Source organism: Crocodylus siamensis, chromosome 1 (genome assembly GCF_052110815.1).
Source record: "Crocodylus siamensis isolate JL-2025a chromosome 1, ASM5211081v1, whole genome shotgun sequence".
Classification (NCBI taxonomy): domain Eukaryota; kingdom Metazoa; phylum Chordata; order Crocodylia; family Crocodylidae; genus Crocodylus; species Crocodylus siamensis.
Genome location: NC_143395.1, coordinates 142,485,200 through 142,505,947, shown reverse-complemented (window position 1 = coordinate 142,505,947; position 20,748 = coordinate 142,485,200). Strand labels below are relative to the sequence as shown.

Genomic DNA, 20,748 nt, shown 5'->3' with positions numbered 1-20,748 from the left:
ATAGTTCACTTGATACTAATTCTTTATTATAAGTTTCCTCCTTGTAATATAACCCAACAAATGGTTCCTTCAGACATTACAGCAGCAACCTTCGGTGGTACTGGCCTCAGATCATCTGCTAGGTGTGAGAGATGTTTGTTTCTGGCTTTCTCACAGTTCAAGCAAAAATTCCATGGTGGCCCCTGCCTCCCCAGGTTAACAACATGAACACAACACTGTCCCTTTGCTTGTCCACTACTTTTGTAAAGTTCACATCCTATGTTGTCCAATCCTCAAGTTTCTTACCCATCTTTTTAGATTAGGTACTCCAATCCTATTCTGTTTTTGGTTTTCTTTCCTTTTAGGTTAAGTGCTGTACCTGGTTTGCCCACGTTACCATTCACAACACTCACTGCCTTTTTCCAATACCTTATAAGGCATTTATACAGTTTCATTACTTAGTTCTGGGAAGACCTAGACTCTAGCCAAAAGCCTTAGCATAACTCAGTTTGCCCACTACACTGCCAATCCAATAAAGACTAGGCTCTTCAAAAGAGACTTGCTCAACTTATAATACATAAAACTCTGAAAGACAAGAATCACAGTTTATTACAGCTATGAACACACACTTTGGAAACCAGTATTTGTACTACTAGAGTAGACAGTGAAACTGTAAACCAAAGCCAATCGCATTACATATTTCTGATAGTCTTTACATACCTGTTGAAATTATCGCAGTAGCTACTAATTTGGTTTTAATTACAGAAAACTTGCATAACAGTTGTCTGACTGTTTAAAAAAGGATTTTGATTTGGGAAAGTACTCTTTCAGAAAATGCATCCGTAACTTTTAAAAATTCAAAGAGAGGAAAATATATTTGACTTTTGTTTTTATGTAACAGCATATCCCCCAACAAGAGAAGTGGATATCAGTCTTTTTCAAAACTATTTTCCACGTTTTTGTTTGTTAGTAGATGTTTATCGCAGCTTTTAAATATAAATTAGTATCTCTTTCTGCATAGATTAACTTATCTCACAATAATTTGAGGATGAGGTCATGAGGAAAACCTGTTCAGAATATAAAGTATTGTACCAGGGTAACTTGGAATAAAATGTCAGTCAGAGGTTGAAACAGCCCTGATAACAACAACAACAACAACAAGAATAACAATAACAAGAATAACAAGAATAATTAAGGGACCATCAAGGGACCTTATGAGCTATGAGAGGAAATAAGCAGGCATTATGTAAAAGTGATTAAAAAGTAAATAACAAGGAACACAAGGTTGTGCTCCTTCAAACTCCAGATAACCCCACTAATTCCAATGGATTATCTCTAGGATTTACACTGGAACTACGACATAATCATCAGTGCTTCTCAAACTACAACTTCATTCTTTTATCTCTTGATGGCTGGGCCCCAGGGCCCTTCCTGGCTGTGTGCTCCAAGGGGCTTATGCAGCTGCCACCAGCTGGGGCTCGGTGCAGCTGTTTGCAACCTCCCAGCTACCTGCCACAGCCACTCCAGGCTCTGGGCAGCTGCACCAGGCAGCGGGCAGGCTGCAAACAGCTACATGGGGGTCTAGAGTCCTGGCATGGCTCCTTGGTGGCAGCTGCATGTGGAAGCCACCAGGGCAATGCAATCCTGACCCCCTCCCCTGCTGTCTACCCAGAGGCATATGTGCACCCACTGTCACCAACAAGGATTGGGCCCCTTGCAGCTCCTTTGCCATCTGCCTCTGGCATACCACATGGAGGTGTGGGTTGAAGTTGGGGTGTTTTTGTCATTCCAGCCAAAAATGTTGCCAACCCCTGAGCTAGAAAGAGTTCTGCAGGCTCTGAAGGAAAGTTTCATAAAACTGTAGCCCAACCATAGCTTCAGCTGGTATAAACTGGCATTCTTCAATTGGTCTCCACAGAAATGCATCAGTTTACATCTGCTGAGGATTTAGCCATTAGCCACTTTCATTAAATGGAGATATATTTGGTTTAAGCATGATAGAGACAATGGGTGCCTATACACTATCTGGCAGGCTGCTTCAACATGCTAGAATTCCAGCACATCAGGGAAAACTCAGTTCATCAAGTCTGCTGGAGTGTGGCTGCTCCAGCAGCCTCCTACATCTCATGTATCGGCATCCCGGTGTTTAAAAATGGCAGCAGGGGCACCTGAACTACAGCTTGTTGGAGCCACGCTTATTAAAGTGCCACCCCTGGGGCACAAGTAAAAGTGCCCAATAAAATCATCTGCACCAATCATTGGAAAGATGATAACTGTACATTTTACAGGCCTCAAACAGGTACTCATTTCTAGAGGTGGAAATTTCTGAGAAACTTCCACTGCTAGAAATACTTCTGGGAGGGGGATCAGTACAACCATTCAGCCAGTGACCAGCCCCTCTACCATGCTATCCATGTCTTTTCCAGACCAGGTTGACCCAGGGTGGGCCTAGGAGGCAACTAAAGCAGCAAGGCAAACCCTAGTTCATAGCTGTTCCTCCATTCCACCTCTGGCAACAGGACAGAGTGAGGGGGCAGCAGGCAAACCCCTGCCCACTCCCTACTGGGGACCCCATCTGGGGAGCACCACTCTCCTTCCCTCCCAGGCTGGACCAGGAAGGAACTGGAACAAACAGTGAAGCTCCCACCTATACCCCAGAGTGGGGATCCCCAGTCTCTGGAATAAGTAAGGGACTTTCCCCATCATTTCACTCCTCTCCCAGCCCAAACCAGGAGAGGAGCATGTAAGTGTTCATTCTTGAAAAAAAGATTTTCACACAAGAGAGATCTTCTAAGTTGACATTCTCCTAGAGGTGGGGGGCAGGTTTCCACCAGGAGAAATTGAATGAGCATCTGTATGTTTATAGTTTCTATCATGAGACCAGCAACTGTCCCAGTAGAAACCCAACACCTGTACTGGCCTTTATCTTTTATCCCAATACACTAGTATTAGTTTTCATGAAATTATCAGAGCTGGGCTGCATTTGATAAAATACATATAGAAAAATATGGCAATTTCAGCTTTGGTAAGGCATTCAGAAATGTTCCTTTATCTGTGTATAAGACTTGATTCATTTAACATACATATTCCAGTTTTATGCAAGTGTCATTCAGCTAAACTTAAAGGCATTAAGCTGCCACAGAACTGAACTAATGGCAAATCTGGTTCAGCCAATACAGATTATTCAAATATTTGGGAAAATGCAATCTGAATAAGTAAATATCAACTTAATAAGAATAATACATTTTTTGCAGAATTTCAAATAGAATTTATATGTTGTCCCTTGCTGTTAGTAAATATAACTGTAACATACTGACAAAGCAGTTATGCAAGTATGATCTACAAAATGTATGAAATGTGAGGTGTTCACTATGCGTGTTCAGTTCCCCTCATAACTCACTCTCTTACTACAGTTTATGTGGTTTCTGACTGGATTAATTGGATAAATTCTCTGTTACACATGGTGAAGCTTAATCAAGTAAACATCAAAATAAAACCTAAGGCAGTTTACATGCCACAGTTTCTCCAAGTAATTTTATAACCTTTTTTAAAATCCAAGGATCAACAGCATTCAGGCATTACTAAGTAGTTTATATTAAGCTAGCAAAATAAGCATTTTATTAAAAGGTTATGAAACAATGAAATCTGACTAGTTGTACATGGTGATGAGGTAGAGTAGAGTAGACAATGAGGGATAAAAGCAGGAGAACTAACTGACAGTATTTTGTTAACACAGGACCTGATTTTGCCATTCTTCGCATAGTCCCAATTTTTCTAGTGTATATAGCCATGTGACCCATGTGCTACTTGTCATGAACGTGCATGGTAAGCCCATAGTTTGCAGAATTACAAAAGTTATCATTAGTACTGGAGATGAACATGGCAAAAGGCTTTATAAATGATATGCTGAGCAGTCAGGTTCATAAAAATATCCATCTTTTTATGTCCACCCATAGCATGCAACTCCATGATCTTTGTACTGAGAATGCAAGCACAGACTGAATATATGCTATTTAAAATTGACTATTTTTTGTTTGATTTATGCAGGCATTGTTGCCTTACATTTAGCAACAAGACAAAGAGTAACAGCTCACCAGTTTTCACTGTATGCTTCACTGGTTGGCACAACTCAGCCAAGTCCTTTCCCAAAGTCTAATCCTGCTAGCCAGTGGAGTGCCTTGAACATCTATGTAAACACTGACATAAATGAGAATAGGAGGTATTCAAAACACTGTAAGATCGCTCACTTTCTATGCTAAACACTATGATTAAACTACAGCATCTTGAAGTTCGTCAGCCCTATTAAGACCACCTCAAGACCTTATACATACATCAACATTAATACAATACTATGCTGTTCATGATAGCACACCAGTTTGATATATAGTAACATTAAACAATGTTTTCTATATTATTTTCAACTTTTTAGTCTAGCCTCATATTTATTCTTTTATTTGGTTTTGTGCCCAATATATTTCTTGCCACTAAACTACCAATGAGAATTCACTAAACTCTTCCTGAAAAAAAATCCCTGACTGCAGAATACATGAACACATCAGGGGTACAAATTCTTCACAGTGTGCGTTTCCTTGTATTTAACTTAGTTAAACTTCCTTTGCCACCTCCTCTTACAATGGATGAGATCCTTCCCGAGTCCCTCATCATCCTCCTTAGCTTTGATTTGTCAAAATTAAAATTATCTAAAGACTGACTGAACTGTGTGGCCCTTAGGGAATGACAGAGAAATTTCTTTTCATAGATTTTATGCATTTACATCATTCCAAAAATTTAATCTTCAAGATGTTTACCGTGTCACATGCTTGTTATTTGAATGGACTGGTTTTTTTTCATAGATGACTCAGAGCAGGCACCACAGCAACTGGTATCTCTGATTTATATTCATTGGGCATTTAATTTCAAGGGATAAGTCATTTGCTAATTCACCACTCAGTTTATTAAAGACCACATTATGTAACATAGGGCAGGATTTTACTACACATGTACTCCTCACACAGTAAAGTACTTCCTCCAAGGCCATGTCCTGTTTCCACTGAACTCAATGACAAATCCTCCGCTGGCATCAAAGATGTAGATGAGTTCCTGGGTAGGAAGTGACTGTCAAGGAATTTGAGACCCATGGGATCAGGGAAAGATGTGGTATGTAACCCTCAAAAAACACAGATTTAGAAGGAAATCAAATCCTAACATCTTAATAGTCTCTAGGTAGTACATTTTCCTTCTGGATGAATTCCTGGTGCTCCTCCTTTTCCCGGACTCCCTCAACAGCCACCTGTCACTGGCTGAACTCCATCCTCTCCATGGAAGGGGTAGTAGCTACAGGGGAGGTAAACTGAGGACAGGAGCTGTTTTCCCTTCTCCTGCAACTCTAATGACATAAGATATTTTAAAATTAAAAGGGGAAAATGATACTACCACACTTCTAATTTCAAAGTCTTCCTGTGCATTTTAACTGTCATTTTTTTTAGGATAATCTATGGTAACTGCAACAGCGTCCCTAAAGTTTGAAGTATTGTAAACTATACAAAAATTCCCTATCCCAAGTAATTTTCAAGAAACTCCCCAACCCTTCCATATCACACAACTGGGAGGAGAAAAATCTCAAAATAGTTCACCATTCCCTTGCTTTAAAAAAAATACATACCCCAAATTGAAAAGTAGCATAATCATGAAAGCACAGATTATGCACACAAGAAAAGGGTGGTTTGCATTCTTTTATGTGTCCATGGTTGCTGTGTACGTTTTCATTGTTCAGAGTTTCTAAATTTGAAGAATGTCTGTGTGAAAAACTATTAAAGGCAATTTTCAGTATTAACCTCCCTACGTATTTGACATTTCACTTCACTTGTTCCCTAAAAAGATTATGAGGTTATTTTAGGGTTAGTTGAAGAGTCAGTCGGTATATTTACAGGCTCATAAGCAGAAAGTCAAACCAGAAGTTCAGAATATTTCTCTCTCATTTTAAAACATGTGAATCTATTTGCTTACTTTGAACTCAGACTCATATTTCAAACATCCCATATATGCTCCACTACTGCCAGTTAGGCAAGAAGTCCATTCTTTTGCTGTGATGCCCCCTAGGCAGGCTATTAACAAATTAGTGATCACTGGATTTTAGACAACACAAGGAAAAGCAATGCTTAATAACTTGCTTTATGCACCACACCCATATTTATGAATTGGTGACTAGATATCAGTTATGTTACCAATTTTCTGAACAACTAATAGTTAAAAGGTTTCTCAGAGAATTTCTATTTATGGGTGTTGGCTATTAGCATTGCTTTTTGCATTCCTCATTTTTGATGCAATATGAATGCAAGAATTTTAATTACAATGTCTTCAAATGGACATGATGTGGCTAACAAAGCAAATAGCAAGGCACAGCAGTACAATACTACATCTGCTTTTAATTTTTTAAAGCTCTGTTTTGTAAAAGTTATCCAATGGTAGTTGTTGATATTTTCATTCTCTACCTTGATGTTAGTTTACAAAAGAGATAGGATCTTAAAGGCCTATTTATGTGCATCTTTCTCTCAGTGAGTGTGATGGACCAATAATACAACTTACCTGAAACACTGCTCTTATCTACAGACGCCGGATGGTAACTTTTTCTTTAAACTAACTACATTCTCTGCTTCCAATTCTTCATGGTATGTTCTAAATGAATCTCTCCCTCCTATTATTTACAAGCAAGTATCACCACAAAAGGTTTGGGCTAAGTTACACGGCATCAGCCATTACTAAACTGTATCTTTAGTTCTGTCATAGACTTGTAACAATAAGCCTATAAACCTGTATATTATCTATGCCAGCATACGTCTACATAAAAGTGTTTTGGTTCTACCATTCTTTCATCCTCTCCATTCTACTCCGCTCTTCATCCAATTCCATAAACACTGTTCCAGCTAGGAAGAAATCTGTTTTCTTGTTCACATCTTCCTTCTCATTTGAAAAAAAAAAATAGCTGAGTTTGTTAGCAGGTGGAACTCCCAATATGAAGCTGTGGATTGAACTGGCAACATGTGGCATGTACATGACACTGTATGAGGCCATGGATTGCCACAACATAGTTAATTCAATTATGCAGAATTTTTTAGAAAAAGAATACATTGCATGCCAGAAAACCTAACAAATAGGACATCACTTTAAATGCACTATCTTTTCTAATAAGGTACCAGAATGTTAAAAAATATTGGATGTGGTACTTTATATCTACCACTTTATTAACAGCTAATTTTAAATCAGTTTTGCTTCATACCCAAAGTATGAGGATGATGGGCTAAAATGTTGCTCTTAGGCCACATCCATGCCATTGACTTACCACACCTAGCAGTGCTATGCTGAAACACTGTTGTTCAACACATTGCCTCCCAACTCAGGGGCTGGATAACCTCTTTCCTGAGACACTTGAGCTAATTAGCTCTGCTCTTTAGAGCGGCGGTTACCCACCTTGTAGACCATCAGGCCACAATTCATGTTCCAGCCATGGCTATGGGTCATGCTTCCTTCTTCAGTGACACCCTCTGCAGTGTCATGGACACCTATTGCTGCCTCTACTGCTTGCCACATGCCACTGTGGAGGGACAAGTATAGCAGCAGTGGTGAGAGGGGTTTGCAATAGGGAATGAGGGGGACAGAAAGGGCACTGGAGGCAGTGAGCCTGCAGGGGGATGGGGAGGAAAAAAAAAAAAATCAGTGGTACAGCTTAAAGTGAGGAAGAAGGACACGTCAGGCTGAACTGTGTGCCTCTAATCCCCCTGCTGCTGCAATCCAGATCCAAGCACTACGTGGGCCAGATCTGGCCTGCTGGCCATAGGATTTTCTTAACAGTATAAAACTGAAGTAGGATGTCTGATCACAATATAAAATGAACACCGCAGACTTAAATAGTTTTACTCTTGGTTTATCTTGGAGTATTAGGGATCAGAATGGACCTCAGGATTTCTAGAAAATCTGTGTAGAAAATAAAGTGTCTGCTTTGATATTAGATCATGCAGACTGTGGTCCCAAGGTTAAATTTTTTCTATTTTCCAAACATCTGAAGAAATATTTTCTAGGGTTATGATAAAAAGCACAACTGCTGGTCACCCTGCAACATGAAAAAATAGAAATATTGCACTTTACAGCAAGAGTTTTATAGATACCACTGATATACATTTTCAAGGATGCTTCATTTGATCAAACCTTTCAGTTTCCTTTGTTCTCTTGTCTAGCAATGCACTTCCTTTAGTAGGTTTTCTTTGCAGTAAAGTCTGTCTCTGAACGCCTCAGGCTGTGACAACAGTTTCTTCTTGAGTACAGCTTATTTGATCTAGTTTTTCTAGTAAAACTAAATTCCTAACAATACAATCAGGCATGGGGGAAAAATAGGTCTTTTTAAATTTTACTTGTCTATTCATCTGCACAGAAGTATCATTACTATTTGACTATTGTGTTTTTCATAGAGAGCAACTTAATTTTCTAGCAATAAACTCAAAAATAAGTATGCTAATTTAATGCTTTCTGCAAGAGAAGCGAAACACTCTAATAACTAATGGTTAAATTAACTAAGGGATTTGAAGCTTCCTTTATGGTGCACACAAGCTGTACAAAAGAGATACCTACCTCCAGACCATATAAGCAAAGGGACTGGGTGTTAAGATACCGGTCATCACCAGTGTTCAGAAGGTGTGGGTGTCACTTTGTAAGCAATCCTTTTTTTTTTTTTTCAATGACTCTTTGGATCCATAAAGAGAGCGAAAAGAAGAAAGCTGCATCAGCTAGCGCTACCAGAGCAGCATTACTGATATTGTAACACATTCTATTTTATTTAAAGGTATAGGAGGAAGCTGGGCCAGAAGGGCACTGGGAAATGCTCTAGACAGAGGCTTTGCAGTAATGCTGATCGACAGACAAAATAACCTTAGAAATGGTACTTTTTCCGTATTCTAATACATTTCTTTTCTTGAATGTTAGAAGAAAATGATGATCATTATGATTCTTTAGCAACGTTGATATATCCTCCTTTGGGGAGCAAAGAAAGAGAAGTAATGCAAATTGGCAGTATGTTCAAATAAAATGCGTGGAAAAGAGAACAAGGGAATGGATCTCACTTTACCTTCCCCCTGTCTATCCTTGAGCAGTAAGTCAAGTAATCCTGCCCCTTGCATGTTGCCAGTCCTGCTGGTCATGTTAACCCATGTTGTCAAATACAGTATAGACAAGGGTAGAATATTATATAATACTGCATTGACATATTCAGTGAAACTTTAAAAAAATAATTCAAGACAGCAAATTATTTTTGAACAGCCTGTATAAATATTAAATGCCATCAGAATTGTGTTTATCAGCGTGACACAGAAGTAGCTGAGCAACCAAAAGCGTAACAGGGAAACTTTCACCTGAAAAACTCCCACTCTACTTAGTAGTTTCTTCATACACCTTTCCTTGCTGGGGTTATAAATGTAAAATTCTCAAATGCACAGGAAGAGATAAAACACAAAACAAACAAACAAACAAACAGCAATTTTTCCACAATATGAATTTCATGCAGCTGCAAAGCAATGTGGAGATTAAAAATTGTGTGTGGAGGCTTTACCACTGAAACATTGATTAGAGTTGCAGAAGGAAACAAAAATAGGCAAACAAAACACATTCTCTTCTTTCCTTGTATTGGCAGTATGTATGAAAACATGTGCATTTGGCCAGGACCCAGAAAGCTCTTTTACACACGGTGCTTTTCCCTATCCTGGCCTGAAAGCAATAAAACTGCCCACGTCTTCTGGCTTTACTCTCTGGAATGCCGCAGTGGAATGAAGGCTGGCTTATCAGAGCAGGGCTCCCAGGAGACTTAACGATGCAGGCTGCATCATCCGCAGCCTATTATCACTGCAGCCATTTGACACAAATACACTCAGATGCTGAACACTCACTGCAGCCACTCGATACTATATAATGTAAACTGAAATAATGCAGGCTTTCCTTATTTCTTCATTTAAAGAAAATAATTGAGATAATAGGTCTCCCTTAATAAAAACACATTCACATACTTACTGCGCAAATGAGATACCTTATGTATGTATACCCATATTTGTACTTAATATATGAATGATGTACCACTTATTTGATACAGTTAAGAAGTGTTTTAATATAAATTAGAATAGTTTTATTTCCATTCTGTGTGGATTTTGATTTTTAAAATATCCTGTGAAGTAAAGTAACATGGGGAAAAACAAAGACAACAGGCCACTGGCACATTTTTATGGCAATTAATTTGCCAGGTGTTCAGTCCCGGGTCACTTAAGGCAGTGCTCTCCAAAGTGGGATGTGTGCACCCCAGGGGGTACGCAAGACAATCCATTGGGGTGCAGGAAGAAAATACTAGAACTTCTATTTATATAAATAAATATTTTGGGGGTACATGCTCAAAAATTTTTTACTGATAGGGGTACACAATCAAAAAAGTTTGGAGACCACTGATTTAGGGCACATGTATACCCCTCCATGATGTCAGCAGGCAGGTCTTTGCATGCTCCATGCATGCCACCTCCCAAACAGAATGTAGCATAGCTTCTTTAGTGCAGTACTACATGCTATGCTCTGAAGAGGCACACTAAGGAGGCTATCTCCTCTCCGTGTGGTAGGAAGTGTGCACAGGGCAAGTACAGCACGCTTCAGTAGAGACCTGTAATTGAGCAGTGTAGATGTTAAACTTTAAAAAATATTATGCCTTGTTTCTGCTGATGTTTACATTCAAATGCACAATTTCAGAGGATAAACGTCCTCAGGTCAGATCTTGGAGCACTCAGATTTCATTTAGTTAATATTACTAACAATGCAGCAGGTGTTTGGTCCTGTAAGCACTGCTCATTCAGGTGAGTAATTTACTGATTTAAATGTACCAAAAACTAAAATATCCCTATGTGTTGCAATAGATTTTGGAGAAAGGCCTAGAAGCAAATAGGCTACTTTAAAAGAAAAAAAAAAAGTAAGAAGTACTCTCGTTTCTATGCACTGTTGAATCAAGTATGTAAATTGGAAGGGCTGTGGCATTGCAGTCCATCAGTATTTCATATATAGGGCACTTAAAACACGTATTATTAACGCAGCCCTACTATGGTATCAGGTTTTTAGAATCATAAGCAAGTAAGGCTAGAAGGGACACCTCAGAAGATCTAGTCCAGGGCTGTCCAATTGGTGGCCCACGGAGCTACATGCAGTACACAAGGGATTAATACATGACCTGCAGGCTCCCACCTACCTGCTACTCTTGCAGCCTCAGCCACCAGGGTTTCCAGGCTCCCCTTCCCTCCTTTGGTTTCTGGTTCCTGACCCCTCTCCTAGAGGCAGGGTAGCACAGCGGGAGGTGGCCAAGCTGCCCCTGCCATGTGCAAGGTGAGGAAGGGAGCCAGACCACAAGTACTGCACACTTACTAAAGGAGGGAGCCAGGCAGCCTGTGCTGCATGCTGCAAGCAGGCTGTTTGTATAACATATGCAGACTGGAAGGGAGTAAGGGTGTTGCATACATGAGGAGGAGGAGTAGGGCTGGCTGCTCTAAAGGGTAGGCTTCCCATATGGCATGTATGGGTAGGACAGAGCAGCTGCCAGAGCTGGGGTAGAGCTGGGCTGTGCAAGCAGAGGGGACAGGCTGGAAGGACTGACAGGACAGCCCCTGCATCATGTGGTCCCTGGGTCTGTAGCCTGCACTGTGCACCCCTGGGTGCCCAAAAGTTGTACAGCCCTGATTTACTCCAAGACCCTGCTAAAGGCAGGTCTATCCCCATCTAAACTAACTAGACAAGTGTTTGCCTTAACCAGCTTTTAAAACTTTCTAAGGATGGAGATTCCACAAATGTTATGGGCAGCCTGTTCTAATGCTTAACACCACCCTGATGGGGAAAAAGTTCTTCCTACTATCCAGCCTAAATTCCCCTTTCCTGCAATTTAAGACTATTGCCTCTTGCCCTGTCCCCTGCAGCCATCCAGTCCCCATTTGTCAACATCTTCCCTTAAGGTAGCTGAAATAATATTTTCCTCTCCTCATTCTCTACTCCAATCAAAATAATCCCAGTTCTTCCAGCTTTTTTTCATAAATCATGTTTCCCAAAACAAAGCAAAAACTTCTAATGAAGTACTTAGGCTACTAATATAATAAAAGTCTAAATCTGTCTGTCTGTCCGTAATGCTTTATTTGTGCTCTGACTGGCTGACAAATAGCCAATCAGAGCACAAAGAAGCATTCTGACAGAAGGCAGTCTGCTGCCATGATAATGGGAACAGAGGGGATGGAGCAGAGGGGTGAAGCCAGCAGTGCTGGCTTTGCCCCCCACCGCCCTGATACCTGCAGGTAACATGGGGGATGGGAATGGACCTGGGCCCAAACGCAGAGGGGGGAGGGGAGTGGTCCCAAGCGGGGGAAAAGCCGGCCTGCCATGGCATGGGGTGGGGGGAAGAGCAGACGCAGCCTGACTAGCCTGATGTGACTGCAGCTGCAGCAGCAGCAGCTGGGGGAGAGAAGGAGAGGGCCTCTCCTTCCATCCCTGATGTGGGGGAGGGGAGGAGCAGGCGTGCCGTGGCATCAGCAGCAACTGTGAGGCCAGGGGAGAAGTGGGCTCAGACCCAATGCAGGGGGAGGTAGGGAACAAGCCTAAGCCAGGGGAAAAGCCAACGCACTGTGGCAGTGGTGGAAAAAAATCCTCATCATGGCAGCAGGCTGCCTTCTGTCAGAATGCTTCTTTGTGCTCCGATTGGGAGGGGGGGAAAACAGTGGGCCCAGCTCGACCCAACCCAACAAAGCAGCTGCATAGGGAAGTGAGGAGCAAGTCTCCTACCCCCTCCATGGTCCCCCTCATTGCCTCAGAGTCTGCTCCTCCAATCCCCGCACCAGTGCCGGGCTCCCCCCAACCCCTCCCCTGCAGTTGCCCTCGGGCCCAGTCCTCCCCAACATCGGGCCCGGGCCTGCTTTTCCCTTTCCCCCACCACTGTAGTGGGGAAGGGGGAGCGGGCCCAGATAGGGGTGGGGCCTGGGACTCTATCCCCACCTGCTCCTCCCCCCCCCCCGTCATTTTTGATGGGCAATAGGCTAGTATCTTATAGAAAAACAAGGCACTTGTCCAAACATCTTGACCCCAATTTTAGGAAAATGCCATGGAGGTAGACAACCAAAAGTCAGGAGCAGAGCAGGAGAAAGGCTACAGAATGAAGACAAGAACTACAGTAATGAGCCCCCACTTGCACCTTCCAAGCATGAACACATCCTGATGGCTCACTTAAAGGTGGGTTTTTAGTAGTCGTTATAGATTCACATTTTGTGATTGTGAAAGAACATGAGTGTGCAAGTTAAACTTGCACTTAAGCTTCTGAGCTTAACAGGCAAGGACATAGGAGTGACTTGAAGAGCAAGAATGATATGACGTTGTAGGATTAAAATAATAATTGACAGTACAGTGCAAACAAGTTTCTTTTGCAATGATTAAGTACTTATAAAATGGCTAATTTGAAATCAAAACTTCTATCCCGAGGAAGATCTTAGAAAAGTTTATTAAAAGAGGTCATCCTTAATGGACTGGCCAATGCCAACATCCCAAGGGATAGCCAAAACAAATTTGTTGTGGGTAGGTCTTGCTTGACCAATCTCATTTCCTTCTATGACCAGGTGACCTATCACCTGGACAAGGGAGAAGAGATTGATATCGTATATCTTGACTTCAAAAAAGCCTTCAATCTGGTATCCCATGATCACTTCTTGGCGAAACTGGCCAATTGTGGCCTTGGGTCCACCACGATCCACTGGCTGGAAAACTGGCTCCGTGATCAGACCCAGAGGGTAGTAACTGATGGAAGTCATTCATCATGGTGTCCTGTGACAGGTGGGGTCTCCCAAGGCTCTGACCTTGGACCCATATTGTTCAACATCTTCATTAATGATGTGGACACTGGCATCAGAAGCAGACTGGCCAAGTTCTCCAATGACACCAAACTTTGGGGCAAAGCATCCACACCAGAAGATAGGCAGGTGATCCAGGCTGACCTGGACAGGCTCAGCAAATGGGCGGACAAGAACCTGATGGTGTTTGACACCAAAAAAATGCAAGGTTCTCCACCTTGGGAAGAAAAACCTGCAACATCCTTATAGGCTCAGCAGGCTGGCTTGCATCCATAGATGCTTCTCAAGTAAATCCCAGGACATCATTTTCCCACTGTACTCAGCCTTGGTGAGGCCGCAGCTGGAGGACTGTGTCCAGTTTTGGGCTCCACAATTCAAAAAGTATGTGGAGAAGCTTGAGAGAGTCCAAAGGAGAGCCACGCGCATGATCAGAGGTCAGGAAAACAGACCTTATGACGACAGGCTGAGAGCCATGGGGCTCTTTAGCCTGGAAAAGTGTAGGCTCAGGGGTGATCCTAATGTTAGAAATATTATTAAAAATGCATTATTAATAGCAGATTTAGGGAAAAAAAAAAACACAGCTGCTACCCCTCCTTGTCTCCTTAATGGGAGAGGGAAGGGGGGGGTTGGAAATTGATGGGAAAAACCACCAAAAGCCCTTTGTACTAAGGTATCACTCCCTCTCTGTCCTGCAAATTTACTATCTCTTTGTTACACTAAATCACACTTTCTTTCATGACCCCACATTCCTAAGGCTAAGATAAGAGCAAATGCCATTTTTGCCTTCAGGTTGAACCTTGAGTAACCTTGGGTTCCATCCACGCACGCGTGATAGCCTAATGCATATTAAGCCTACCCGCCCCGCATACTTAAGTAGTTAATTATAATGCACATGGGACGTATGAAGCGACATGTTTACATATATGTTTGTATGAACCGGAAATGAGTTGTAAAAATTCCTCCTTCTACACACGTGGTCAGGAGAGGGGGGATAAAAGCCTGCTAATAATTGTGCTCGGGGGCAGAGGGATTTGATCTTTTGTCTTCTCCCTCTGACCCTATTTGCAAATATATATCTTTTGTGTTGCTAATAGAGTGTGTCTGTGAAGGTTTTTTTCCTCCTCCCGAGAAACGAACCACGATTTTTATATCAAAATTGGCGCCCAACGTGGGGCTTCTCGAGGACTACCCCGGAATTCAGTGACGCAGCACCTCCGGTACCAGGGATTTGTGCACACCGAGCCGACTTTGGACTCACCCTGGTATTTGAGGTTTAAGTCCAAATATCCGGGAAGTTAAAGGAAGTATCCTATGTAAATTCTGAGTTTCTGGAGAGGCAGACACACTTTGGAATTTGGATCGAGATCTCTGGGGTATCTGAGTGAGTATACGAATTCCCTTTGCCCAATCTGGTGTACGGATCTAAAACAAAGGATGTGTAAGTTTGCTGAGAAATTCTAGGCTTAGCTCTCATTGTAAATCATCTGTTGTTGAGATCTTTTTGGTATTTGGTGTGCATTGGGCGCATTTTTGTGGGCAAATGGGTACGAGTAGCTCTCGTGTAGAAAACAATATTGATACCCCTCTAAAAGTCTTATTACGTCATTTTAATAAATTTGCAAGGCCGGCCGATTATGGAATAAAAATGAAAAAAGGTGATTTAACTAAGTTTTGTCAACTCGAGTGGCCAACATTTGGGGTCCACTGGACCCCGAAAGGATCCTTTGTGCTAAAAGAAGTGATAGCTATCCATGAAATTGTTATGCAAAATGGGTATTGGAATCAGTTTCCTTATATTGATTGTTGGTTGTGGGTGGTTCAAAATCAGCCACCTTGGATTAAGAATTACTTAGCAAAGTCTCATGTGATGCTTGTTAAGAAAAAGGCTCGGGGGGGGGGCCGCCTGTACTTCCTGAGTCTAATGAGGGGGGGAATTCTGAATTGGCTGAGTACCGGACCCGTGCTCCGGTTGCCCTGTCGGGTAGCGAAGATGAGTCAGATGCCTCCTCGGCATCCAGTCCTTCTGCACCACCGCCCCCTCCCTCAGAGAGACCACCACCGACGTACCAATGCATACCTAATGAGGTAGAGCGTGAGCCTCAGCCAAGTGCCTCATCTGAATCAGGAAATAAGGGTTATTATTTGCGCAAGCCTGTAGAGTCACAGCCGGTGTTGAACTGTCCGATGCGAGAGGTTATTGGGGAAGGAGGCACTGCAACTTTTGTCTACACCCCATTTAGCACTTCAGATTTATTTAACTGGAAAAATCAGAGCCCCTCTTTTCGTGAAGACCCTGAAAAGATGAGGGATTTGTTTCGATCTATTGGGCAGACTCATCGACCCACTTGGGCTGATGTCCAGATGATGCTCCAGACCCTCCTAACCCCGGAGGAGAGGAGATTAGTGTTAGGTACAGCAGAGCGTATTGCGGCAGCCAGAGTTGAGTCAGAGGGTGCTGCTGGTCGTACTCTGCGTGATACCTACCCGGTAGAAGAGCCGGGATGGGACAATCATACTGCAGAGGGCAGAGAGCTGAGTGCACGGTATTTGGGAATTATAGTGGAAGCAATGGGAAAGGCAGTGCCTCGGATTACCAATCTGTCTAAATTGTATGAGGTGAGACAGGGAAGAGAGGAGGATCCCTCAGCTTTCCTTGGGAGGCTGTATGAGGCGTTTCGCAGGTTTTCGGATCTGGATCCAGAAGCCCCAGATAACCAGCGCATGGTAAATCTTATGTTTATTGGTCAATCTGCTGCTGATATCCGTAAGAAGTTACAGAAAACTGAGGGAGGTGCTGGGAAACCGATTTCAGAGCTGGTGGAAATTGCATATAAGGTGTATGGGAATCGTGAGCAAGTGCAGGAGCGCAAGGAGGATAAAAAGGCTCAGCGACAGATGGCAGCACTAGCAGCTGCTATAACTGGAGGGAACCCTGGAAAGGCTGGGATACAGAAGAGGAAGGGAGAAAGAGTGGGAGCAGATGTTTGTGCTTATTGCAAGGAGAAAGGACACTGGAAGAGGGAATGCCCGAAGTTGAAGGAGAAGAGAGAGGGGGAACCGAGAGGTCACCTCATGCGGGCAGAAGACAAGGGTAAGGATTCAGAATGAAGGGGACAGGGATCTAAGACCACTACCCTTCGGGTTGGAGCCCGAGAAGATCCCATGGTAACCATTAGGGTTGGTGGCAAAAACTTTGAAGCCTTGGTGGATACTGGGGCTACATTTTCAATGATTCCAGAAAAACCCCCCTGTGCAGGAACTAGTGAACAGCATGTACTTGTAGAAGGGATTGAGGGAATGCAAACTCGACTCCCTGTTTGTAAACCACTCCTCACCAAGGTGGGAGACCATTTGCTCGAGCACTCCTTTGTGTATTCTCCAAGTTGCCCGGTTGCACTCCTTGGGCGGGACTTACTCACAAAATTGCAAGCTGAAATCTTTTTCAGAGACGATCAGATGGTGGTCCAGCTACCTGTCAAGCAGAGCTCGAACTATCAGATGGCTCTCCTGGAGGACCTACGCCCTGCAGTAAGTCCAGAAGATCACATGACTGGAGTAGACCCCTCAGTATGGGCTGATGGAACCCCTGCGCGAGCTAAGTTCGTCTCCCCGGTAAGGATCGTACTCAAGGATGGGGAGGGGCCCGTTCGGGTAAAGCAGTACCCACTCAGCCGAGCGGCCAGAGTTGGACTCAAGCCGTTAATAGAGAAATACAAGAGGTACGGATGGCTAGTGGAAGGGTCTTCACCCTATAACACCCCCATTCTTGGAGTGCCAAAGGCAGATGGGGTCTCATACAGACTGGTCCAAGACTTACGGGCAGTAAATAAGAAGGTCCTTTCAGACCATCCTGTAGTCCCGAACCCTCACACGATTTTGACACAAGTACCGGGGGAAGCTGAAATATTTTCAGTGCTAGATTTGAAAGATGCTTTCTTCTCTATTCCTCTTCACCGAGAGAGTCAAAAATTGTTTGCTTTTGAATGGGAGGATCCAGATACTTTCCATAAAGCCCAACTCATGTGGACAGTTCTTCCACAAGGATTTATAGCAGCCCCCCATATTTTCGGACTTGCCCTTCAGAAGGACTTGGGGGAATGGAAGGGATCACACCCCGCAGTGACTCTCCTCCAGTATGTGGATGACCTGCTAGTTGCAAGCCCAAACTTGCAGCTCTGCGAGGAAGCCACCAGGTCACTCCTAAACACTCTGGGAAAAAAAGGATATAAAGTCTCTAGAGAAAAAGCCCAAATATGTCAGCCTGAAGTCACATTTTTGGGATATAAGCTCTCAAAAGGAGTCAGAGCCCTGAGTGCAGATCGCATACAGGCGATTCAAGGTCTAACCCCACCTAAGTCACCCAAGGAGCTGCGAGCATTCCTAGGGCTAACTGGGTTCTGTCGACTATGGATACCAGATTACGGTGGGAAGGCTAGACCACTGTATGACTCCCTGACTAAGGAGAGTCTCACTAAATGGAAATGGAATAAAGAAATGCAGCATGCTTTTGATCTGCTGAAGGCAGCATTAACCCAGCCCCCAGCCTTAGCCATCCCAAACAGTAAAAAGCCATATCGACTGTATGTTCATGAGAATCGAGGGGTTGCATCAGGGGTGCTGACACAGCCATCGGGCCCGACCTGGAGACCCGTGGGATATTATTCAAAGGTTCTAGATCCAGTTGCACTCGGGTGGCCAGCCTGTCTTCGGGCTGTGGCAGCCACAGCAGTGGTTGTTGAAGAAGCCCAGAAGATAGTCATGGGTGCGGATATGGAAATACTCACTCCTCATGGAGTTCCCCAGATCCTAGGGACTGAGGGAGGGAAATTTCTTAACCCCTCCAGACAATCACGGTATGAGATATTTTTGCTCTCTAATCCAGGACTTACTTTCAAACATACTACAGCCTTAAACCCTGCAACCTTGCTGCCAGAGCCAGGGCAACCGACGCATGACTGCCTTGAGGTCCTGAATCAGACCACGCAGGTGCGACCTGATCTTGCTGAGGACCCAATTGAAGACCCAGATGTTGAATACTTTGTGGACGGCTCCAGCTCTGTCATCGATGGAAAAAGACGAACAGGATGTGCAGTGGTAACCTTGGATAAGGTAGTATGGAGGGAGTCATTGCCGAGCTCATGGTCGGCACAGGCCGCAGAACTCACTGCGCTCACCCGAGCATTACAGCTGGGGACAGACCAGCGAGTTAATATATACACTGACTCTCGCTATGCTTTTTCTACAGTCCATGCGCACGGACTATTGTGGAAAGAAAGGGGTTTCATTACTGCCTCTGGGAATAAGATTGCTAATGGCCCCCAGATTATCAAACTACTAGAGGCACTCCACCAGCCTAAAGAGGTAGCAATCATTCATGTGCGGGCCCATGGGAAGGCTGCTGAGAAAAAGCATAAGCTTGGAAATGCAAAGGCTGATGCAGCAGCAAAGGAAGCTGCATTTATTGGGGGAGAAGCGGAAGAGGTATCCAAGCAGGCTATGTCCCATGCCATATGGCCATACGTTCAGGATTTAGTCCCACAGTATTCCCCTGAAGAAGATAAATTTGCACAGAAAGCTTGTGCAGAAAAGAACTCCCAGGGGTGGTGGATAGTACCAGGAGGGAAAGTCATGATACCCAGGCCATTGCTTCGGGAGGTGCTGCAACAGCTCCATGCAAGAACCCATATGGGAGGTTTGGCCATGGGTGATCTAATGATCCGCCAAGCAGTAGCCCCAGGGCTATATGTAGAAGCTCAGCGCATTGCTACCAAGTGCATTACATGCCAGAAAGTAAACCCTCGAAGGAAACCCCCTGTGCCAATGGGAGGTAGACCCTGGGCAGCGTACCCTGGACAGGCATGGCAGATTGATTTTGCCGAGCTCCCACGATCCGGACATCACGGGTTTTTACTTGTCATGGTAGACCAGCTCTCTGGTTGGGTCGAGGCTTGGCCTACCAGGACTGCCACTGCAGCTGCAGTAGTGAAGTATTTGTTACAGGAGATCATTCCCCGGTATTCCCTGCCTGAGTCCATCGAGTCGGATCAAGGACAACACTTTGTGGGAAGAGTGGTTCAAGAAGTCGCACAAGCTCTCAAGGTTACTTGGAAACTACACACACCATGGAGACCACAGAGTTCAGGACAAGTGGAACGTATGAATAGAACTTTAAAGACTTTGCTCACCAAAATCTGTATTGAAACACGCCTTAAGTGGCCTCAAGCATTGCCGCTAGCTCTTACTTGTATTCGAAACACTCCCCGACGGGGCCTCAAATTGACCCCATATGAAATTATGTTTGGCAAGCCGCCTCGAGTCTTACCTCCTGGGATGCGAGAGAATATAACTTTTGAATTAGGTAATAGTGAACTTCATACATATGTTATTGCCTTGCAGTCTGTCTTGTTTTCTCTTCACAGGTATGCAGCCTCCTTTCAGCGTCTGCCTTTAGATGTACCGGTACATGACTTCTCCCCGGGAGACTGGGTCTTGGTGCAGCGGTGGAAAAAGGAGCCTTTGACTGAGAGGTGGAGTGGCCCTTTCCAGGTACTTCTAACAACCCACACCGCTGTAAAGATTACTGGCCATGATCGTTGGATACACCATACCCATGTGAAACGACATCCACAAGCGTCAGAGGACAACAACTCCCAAGACGAACTCACTCCGGAAGCTGAGTCGTCTTCGGAACAAGAAGCCAGCAAGTGGAGCTGTGAACCTACTGGTGATCTCCAAGTGCGCCTGAGACGGCTTAATCAAAGCTCAGAAAATTAGACAAGAAAGTAAAAGGGAAAATATGGTGGGAATCTTAATGTGCCTTGTTGTTATCTGCATAATGAAAGAAGCAGAATTGAGCAGCCTTAACCGCTGGCTCACACCCTCGCTT

The 20,748-nt window shown here is 43.7% G+C and overlaps 2 protein-coding genes across 2 annotated transcripts in view; one reads left to right on the top strand and one right to left on the bottom strand.

Annotated features, from left to right (window-relative positions):
- Positions 1–20,748, bottom strand: part of RYR2 (ryanodine receptor 2) — an 830,495-nt gene that overhangs the window by 688,780 nt on the left and 120,967 nt on the right. The window lies entirely within an intron of this gene.
- Positions 15,921–20,419, top strand: LOC149873436 (uncharacterized). The gene is made up of 2 exons (XM_090031500.1): positions 15,921–16,953; positions 20,282–20,419. Exons 1-2 carry the CDS (start codon positions 16,047–16,049, stop codon positions 20,311–20,313), a joined length of 939 nt encoding a protein of 312 aa, XP_089887626.1. The 5' UTR covers positions 15,921–16,046; the 3' UTR covers positions 20,314–20,419.

Bases quoted from the DNA above. Each gene is read 5' to 3' on its own strand.
- LOC149873436 (XM_090031500.1), top strand. From the start codon at position 16,047: ATGCGAGAGGTTATTGGGGAAGGAGGCACTGCAACTTTTGTCTACACC. The intron at 16,954-20,281 runs GTAAGGATTCAG...TTCTCTTCACAG, and splicing joins CATGCGGGCAGAAGACAAGG to GTATGCAGCCTCCTTTCAGC.